Source organism: Perkinsus marinus, assembly GCF_000006405.1.
Source record: "Perkinsus marinus ATCC 50983 genomic scaffold scf_1104296947766, whole genome shotgun sequence".
NCBI classification, from domain to species: domain Eukaryota; phylum Perkinsozoa; order Perkinsida; family Perkinsidae; genus Perkinsus; species Perkinsus marinus.
In genome coordinates, this window is record NW_003210480.1 from 130,226 (window position 1) to 138,250 (window position 8,025).

General features: G+C 46.7%; 3 protein-coding genes and 1 non-coding gene across 4 annotated transcripts in view; 3 read left to right on the plus strand and 1 right to left on the minus strand.

Moving 5' to 3' along the window:
* Window positions 1-349: 349 nt before the first annotated feature.
* On the plus strand, window positions 350-1,467 carry Pmar_PMAR029621 (O1, putative; the record flags this gene model as incomplete). Its single annotated transcript, XM_002779160.1, has 7 exons — window positions 350-384; window positions 474-578; window positions 625-704; window positions 863-975; window positions 1,028-1,135; window positions 1,306-1,390; window positions 1,439-1,467. The coding sequence occupies 7 exons, from the start codon at window positions 350-352 to the stop codon at window positions 1,465-1,467; spliced, it is 555 nt and encodes a 184-aa protein (XP_002779206.1).
* Window positions 1,468-3,422: 1,955 nt separating this feature from the next.
* On the plus strand, window positions 3,423-4,841 carry Pmar_PMAR029622 (hypothetical protein; the record flags this gene model as incomplete). The annotated part of the gene is made up of 1 exon (XM_002779161.1): window positions 3,423-4,841. One exon carries the CDS (start codon window positions 3,423-3,425, stop codon window positions 4,839-4,841), a length of 1,419 nt encoding a protein of 472 aa, XP_002779207.1.
* A 369-nt stretch (window positions 4,842-5,210) lies between these two features.
* On the plus strand, window positions 5,211-5,280 carry Pmar_PMAR029623. Its single transcript has one exon. It is a non-coding gene; the product is annotated as a tRNA-Arg (tRNA).
* Window positions 5,281-5,486: 206 nt separating this feature from the next.
* The window catches only part of Pmar_PMAR029624 (chloroquine resistance transporter, putative), a 3,682-nt gene continuing 1,143 nt past the window's right edge, over window positions 5,487-8,025 (minus strand). The window contains exons 3-4 of the mRNA XM_002779162.1: window positions 7,237-7,377; window positions 5,487-6,492 (exon numbers count right to left, since the gene is read on the minus strand). Coding sequence (XP_002779208.1) covers window positions 5,533-6,492; window positions 7,237-7,377 — 1,101 coding nt within the window. The 3' untranslated portion in view covers window positions 5,487-5,532. The remainder of the gene's footprint in view (window positions 6,493-7,236; window positions 7,378-8,025) is intronic.

Consider the following 8,025-nt stretch of genomic DNA (forward strand, 5'->3'; position numbering starts at 1 on the left):
GTTGGTGATGACAATATGAAACTTTTTTGGGGAAATTGTTGCTGTTCATGTATGTGAGTGAGGAAACCCCCGAGCTCAGCTGAGGCAAGCGAACATATATCCCTAAACTGGATTTCAAAGTCTATAATAATAAATTTTTCAAAAAGTTCAAAATGTTTATAATAGAAATAGTGACATGCCGTGGATTAGATTTTTATGCATGAATTTGCGGTTCACCACCCTAGTGATATTATGGAAACACTAGTGAAAAATATATTTCACGACTACTGCGTATCACCGCGAATATCGCGTTTTTCACCGAGTTTTACGCCACTTTACGTAGAACGGGTGGAACTCTATTAATTCCAACATGGGGAACGTGAATATGCGGGTATATTTAATACCGTAATTTTCTCATCTATTCTCGACAGATACGAGTGGGTGGAAAAGAAAGTAGATGTGCCGTCTACGGTATTCCAACCAGCTGGGGGCAGACCGAATGAGGAGAGTAGTGAAGATGAGGACGAGGGCTTCGGGCCAAGGCCTATGCTGGCTAGCACTGATGCTTTGGGGGGTGTCAAACCTCATGGAGGAATCGAGTAAGTTGAATTTCGTGGCGCGCGAAATAATTTATGGGTGATTTAGTTATGGCAAGGCGTTGCGACCGGGTGAGGGTGAGGCTATGGCGAGTTATGTAGCGGAGGGACAGCGTATTCCACGAAGAGGTAGGATTGTTACTCGCTGAAAAATCAGAAAAAATGATGAAATTTCATGCAAATTGACATTCGCATCCAAAGTGTTTGATGTAAACGATTTGGAGGAATTATGGTAGACAAAATGCATTTATAAGACTACTGCTTTCCGTTGTGAATTTAGAGTTCAGGTGAGGTTGGAATGTCAACGGATGAGATAGAGAAAATGGAGTCCGTGGGTTACGTTATGTCCGGCAGTCGGCATAGGCGAATGAACGCTGTCCGTATTCGGAAGGAGAATCAGGTGAGTTGAGGTCTCCGGTTCGAATCCCGGTTGGGGCATATTTTAATGTTAGATTTATAGCGCTGAAGAAAAGCGAGCTCTGGCGCTGTATAAATTCGAGGAGAAGGCTAATCGAGAGGCTCAGATCACACAGGTGAGTATTCCGACTTTGCTCAGCAGTGTGGGAAAATGTATCGGCGACAGTATGAAAATTTTGAGGAAATTTTGGGAAATTCTTATTGGTTTCTCTCCCATAATTCGTGAGGAAAGTCCTACACTCGGCTGAGGAAAGCGAACATATATCCCTCCAACTTTGTAGCTGAGTGACTGTTGTTATGCGCTACATTGTAGACCTTCATGGACATGCTGAAGAAACAAAAAGAACAACTAGAGAAGGGAGGAGGACTTGTGGAGCCGACAGAGAGCAAGTTCACAAGTAGGGCGAACGGAGGTATATTCCGGGGTGATCGTTTTGTATGGTCAGGTAAAGGGGAAGAGAGTAAGTTTATGTAGTGTTAACGACGTAACATCATTATATTTCAACAGTTTTGTTGTTGTTGTGTCAACTAGTGCATTCATGAGGCGGGCTTAGAATGAAACGCGACTGCAGAGGAGGATGACATGGGGTGACGGTTTTGGAAAAACTTGATGTAGGGTATTGTCCCGCTGAGGACATCGATGCTAGGGAGAATAGAATGAAATGTGTGACTGTGAAGTAGATGGTCGGCGACCAGCTACTTTACAGGTACTTCGAGCCTGCGACCACTGGTCGTAGGTTCGAGTTGTCGATAGGGTATGCATCATTTCCCACTACCACGTGCATTTCGTTGCTGGGTTTTGTTCAGCTACCAGAGGCAAGTATTCGCCTTCAATATATGTCAAAGTTATCATATTTATCGCCCGTGATATCGAAGGAGGTTTTTCCCCGCGTGGGAAGCATTTTCGGGCATGATTTATACTTATGGGCACCCAGAGGGGGGCGATGCCCATTCTGCGAAACATGCGATACAATACGTCCAGGCAGACTATCCAAACCGAAACTAATCATACGATTACCCTGGCCTTATCTTGCCGTAACGGTGCGATTCGAGTGCTGCCGCTGTCAGCGGAGCTGGCACGCATGGGAACCTGCATATTTGGAAACCTGCCCGCTCGAAATTCAGGCGGAGCTCCCTTTCATCGCGACTAGAAGCCGTGGCTTGGACTTGAGCCTCATCGAGCTATTGAGGACTTACCTCTTGTCGAGTGGGGCCATATCTCAAGGAATAGGGTATATCAATTCGCAACTATCACGAGAATATCAACGGCGTGCGAAGGCTTATGATAAGAGATGGACTGAATCATTGCAGAACCCCTTCATGCAGGGGCAGACTCGAGCCAGAGCTCCGATACCACAACGAATCTGGCCTCTCAGTTATAGCTCGGTAGTGCGAGTGATGTTACTCGACTTCTGGCAACAAAAACCATATCTACTCCGGGAGTTGGCGACAGTCGTATCGTCGTCAAGTCTAGCCATAGACTACCAGCGCAAGATATCCAAACGCGTGATTGAATCTCGTGCTCTGGGTCAGGCCATGACGTGTGTTGGAGACTACAATATGATCCTTACGACAGTGATCGTTCCCACAACGAGATGTGAATATCTTAAAGATGCGTTGACCGAAGTATATGGAAGGCATCTGAGAGCTGGCGTGGACCATCCTACAGTGCTTTACACCGATGTTGGATGCTGTGCAGCATCCAGCGACGGCTCAGGAACCCTCCAAAAATACGTCCCTAGCGGAGTCAATATACGATTAGATCCGATGCATTGCATAATGCGAATGGTGAGAGCTAGTGATCAGTCGCACTTGCTCAAGAACAAGTTTGCTAAAGATTTGTCGAAAGCCTTCTTCGTCTGCAACTTGGAAGACGAGAGGGCCCTGCGAGCTGCTAGAGAGGCCTTGGGAATGACTGGAAGGATCCCCAAATCGGAGAGGTTGAAATTCGTCAGGAGGTCGGTGCCAGAGCCGAACGAACTCGATTCAAGGGTCGAACGGGTCATTCGTACATACCATTCCGTGGACGAATCGATGAAGCGTGAGTGGGAGGAAGAGTGCGCTTTGAAAAAGCTGACCGGACAGAGTGAGCCCTCCACACTTATGGCGGCTCCGCTCGGGTCACACTACCGACCGCTACTGGGCGAAACTTTCTGGCTAACCTATGAACATCAGCGTGTCCATCTGTTGGGCGGTTGTCTGACAGATTGCGCAGAAAGCATGATGAAGGTAGGGGTTACCAGATACCGGAACAGCTCGATAGAATTGGATCACTTTCGCTCCCTTCGGGGAACATCTAGAGTAGAATGTGTACATTCTCTCTACGATCGTGCATTCAAAAGCCTTACGCGCGTGTCTCGCTCGTTGTACGATCTGAAACTATTATGGACGATTCATGCGGCCAATCGTCGTGCAAGACTCCGTCTCGGCATGCGTGTCCCCGATGTTCACCAAACTCCGAGAGAGATTGAGCTTATGGGAGATGTCGCGAGGGAAATGTACCCAGATTTTCGATTGGTGGCACGTGATGCACCTCTTCCGATCGTGGGATTCGATTATTGCGCGTCACTAGACGAGATACCACCCGAGGAGGACATCCTCAGTGCGGAAGTGCCTTTGGCACAGCGAGGAGCGATCCTTGATGAGATTATGAACGACGAGCAGGACACAACCACCGACACGGAGAGTGCTGGATTTAGGTCCATTCTAGAGGGTGAAATCGACGGTGGCGATGGAGCAGAAGAGCCAGCGGGCGAATCTGATTCCGATGAGAGTACTGACTCCGATGAAGAGCCTTGTGGAGGACGAACTTTCGATCCTCTACCAGTGGCAACTAAGCGCCGTAAGTTCCTGAGATGGCGAACCAAGGCTCAGAGTGCAAGTTACTTCCGCATAGATCATGAGGTCGGTGGTGCGATGGAACGTGCATTCACTTCTCTCCGTTTGGAGTACCCCAGGGCAACTGCCGCCGAACTGTTGAAACTCTATACTCGTGATTATCTCATGAAAGAACGTGCGAATCATGAGATCGATGGCAGAAGACCGATATCTTATCATCCGACGTCCATCTTATACGTAGAGCAGTGGCTTTCAGGATACCGTAAGCGTAGCTCTTTCGCAGGATCGGCTGGAAGCTTCAATCTCAAGAGTATGGAAGCTTTCGGGAATCTCGAGAGATCACTCGCAGCTCAGTCTTCGAATAAATCCCCGACTGAGGCGGTGGTCGTGGTTCACGAGCACGCGACTTTGGACAGCGGACCTGCAGAGATAACAGCCAATGATCTACAGGATGAGTTAGAGACTCGGCCGCGTAAGCGAATGAGAATCAGCCCGGCCGAAGGCCCTGTGCAGCAAGCAATACAGACTCGAGCGCAAGATCAAGTGCCCCGGCAGTCTCCAAGGGAATTCAAGGGTCGGAAATGTAGGTTTTGCGGGAAAATACTCCGAAAAGGCTTCAACGAGCATATCTACGATGGGAGCACTCACGGATTATGTCCCTACCGTGATGCGGCTGCAGAAAACAAAAAGGATGAGGAGAAGAAATTGGAGGACGAGCGCGTTGAAGCTGCCATACAGCAGGCTTTGATGGCCGATACCTTGATGGGCGCAGACAAAACTGGTCGTAAATGTTCGAAGTGCCGAAGACCGTATAAATCATGGTTAGTTCGCAAAGGGCGCTCGTTGCATCACCAGCAGTTTCGAGCTCCAGTGGGCAACGATAAATATACACAAGTTATTTGGTGCCCACTCTTGGATGGTGAAGAGGAACTAGAAACTCTCCAGAACGAGCAGATCCAGAGGAAGCGCGAGCGCTGGCGGGAGGCAAACGAGAGGAAGAAGAACAAATGAATGTTTGGTTTGGTTTGCTGAATTCACTTCACTCATGTTGATGTCGTGTGCCACATCCTTGTATTGAGTTATCATAGAGGGAAGGTAAAAAAATCGGGCGTTATTGGCGCGGCGCGGTGTCGCGCTCTATTTCGAGCGCCCTGCAGTTCCAACACTCATTCAACCCTCATGGATGACTATACGACACAGGGATCGCAGTTTGTTATCCCTCTGTTAAGCAGAATGCGTTTTCATCCATGTTCCTTGCTTCTCTCCTCTCCCTTCCCCTTCCTCTCTCCCCTCTCCCTCTCTCCTTCCTCTTTTTCCTTTTTTCTCTCCTTCCTTTTCTTTTTTAATTTTTCCCCGCGCCCCGGCGCGGTTTTCCCCCTAGCCTAGTTCAGCTGGATAGAATGTCTGCCTACGGAGCAGATGGTCGTAGGTTCGAATCCTGCATCGGGTATTCTTTATGGTCGTCTTTGATATGCATTTTGTTGATCAGTTCCGTCTTAGAATATCCCCAATATTATATCAACCCTACTTTTACCCAATGATACCGTCAATTACTCTATCGTAGTTGGCAACGTCCGCCACAGATTATCCCACTGCCCACATGTTCCCAACAAAAAACGTTATTTCTTCATGAAAATTCAGTTAGTGAAGTAATGATTCGCGCCGTCAACATATTAAGATGAATACAGCTATAACTGATCTCTCACATCACAAAAGGCGCCTCGCAACGACATAGGATCATTTCCATCCGGTTACACTGCGATGGACAGCAAACACGTCGACCATCTGGACAGACATACATCCTGGCTCTCACTGGCGCGGACACAGTTCTCCGCATATCAGGAGAAAGCAAAGGGGATTCCAACTGAGGCGTCGCAGCTTCCTTCTCTTCCTCAACGACTAAGGCATGATGGTACTTCTTCTTTTGGAAGAACGGGAAGCAACAGAGCATCCACGCAGTAGCGCTCACAGCAGCGTCGGCCATCGCCTTGTCCTTCACATGATTGCCGTGACGGAACAAAAATACACCCGCGAGGATAACGGCCAGAGCCACCCACTCAGATGATGGGATTTCTGACGACCCAATGAGCGGCCACGGAATAAGCGATAATATAGCAGCTAGAGGAGCTGTCAGTTTCATGCACACGAATGTCAACAACGCTGAATGCTTCGCCACCAACGCGTAGACGCTGATGTTGTAAAATATATTCAACGACATGTAAATGATATACGTGCTAGTCGCATATTGACATGAACTGATATCTGTAGGCCTTTCAGCAACCAGACAGAAAAAGCCATCCTCCAGCCGCTGAGTGAAACCCAAAGGCTGTCGTAGCCATTCGATGCCACTCGACACTGGCAGGCTCCAACACAGTGAGAATACCGAGGCAGCAGAATTGACCACGAAAATATCGAGATCGTCGTGGTACTCTGCAGTGTAGCGACGAAATACCATTTCTTTGAGTGTGAAACTCATCGCAGTACACGCAGTTGAAAGGCAAACTAATGTGGCCATGGGTATGTTGGTGGAAGACAATCCTCCTTGTGAAAGTTGCATAAACGCTGTTGCTGAACCGAGCACCACCACGATGAGCCCTATGAGCTCTACTGCAACGTATTTTACACGCAGTAGAGAGGCACTCCATAACGCAGTGAAGGGAACCTGAGCATACACATTTGCAACTAACAGAAAAAATCTCAAATGCGTTGACTATGGAAAATCTAAGACTTCTCGTAAGTGCTCCAGTGGAACGACGTATTGCTATCAACACACGCAATCCACCACTTCTTAATATGATATTAGATATCAATAGATGATATCATTAATAAAATATTATTATAATAGAGTTTCACCCTTTTTTTCGTGAAGTGGCGGAAAAACGCGATATTGGCGGTGATATGCAGTAGTCGTGAAATATATTTTTCCGCTAGTGTTTTTCATATCACTAGGGTGGTGAAACTCTATTATATTATATTTATCACTCATTCGGCAAGTCTAGGCAAATACCGCAGCGAGATAAGTGGAAGAGTGTTTGCTTACACCCAACGAGACCGAGGGTTCAACGATCCGTACCAGCTTAATTGCAGTTTCACAAGTGATATGAAAAACATATTTCACTTCATACCGCGTTTTTCACATGGACGATTACTCCTTCACTCTTGTCAAACTGTGGGGTTCCACATGTAGTCTAGCGGAGCGATGCACATATGAGCGTCTGATCGATATTAGCTGTGGCGTACGCATGCGCATTCTGGTCTTGTGCACGCTGCTGCCGCATTCATCAGTTATGTCTCGACTGATACCGTATTGTGTTCATAGTGGGCATTCCCGAGTGAGCCACAACACATAGTCACGTAAAACGGGTGAAATTTACACAAAAAAGGGTCAAATTTCCCCAACGATTACCTGAGCTTGTAACATGAGTTGATAAACCATCACACTAACATATGGCTGGCCAATGAATTGTAGAATTTGCCCGAGCACATCGCAGAGGCCGGCTATGGCCAGGAGCCGCCATTGACCATCTCGTGACCATATGAATTTTATCTGAAATATAACACTAATTCGGTGACTAATAGTAAGTTTGGGAAAATACAACACCAAGTAAACGACAACAGTACAAGTAGTCTCGATGAAAGATTAAAAAAAATTTACGACATCGCTCCGCTAGGCAGGAAAACACTGGTTTGTGTGCATTTGGAAAATTTCAACGCCAAGGCAAAATTTTTTGTCGGAAAACTCTTATTTTTAACAAAATACCAACTATTGGGTTGAAAAATGAGAAACACAAAATAAGCGTTTTGGAGAATTATTCTCCAAAACGCTTATCTTATTTTTCTCACAAACAAAATACCGAATTTAGGCGGCCGATTCATTGATGGTATTCGCACGTGAAAACGACGTCTTCATAAATAAGAGTTCAACATGGAGTCGGAACAGCATTTTATACTAAGTTTCACATGGTAGATTATACGAGTCGCGAAAATCATGAACGAACGATTAAACAGAACTCACCGAGAATCACTGATGGATAGTATTCGCTCTACTACAGTGCGAAGGCTATTACCAAGTAGCCGCAATAAACCACCAAGTCGCGGACTTTCCCACTCATATGAGACAACGTATTGTAGTATATACTACTATCAGTATTACAGCAGGGATAAACTGTAAAGTAGAGTACGAAGCAAACAGTTA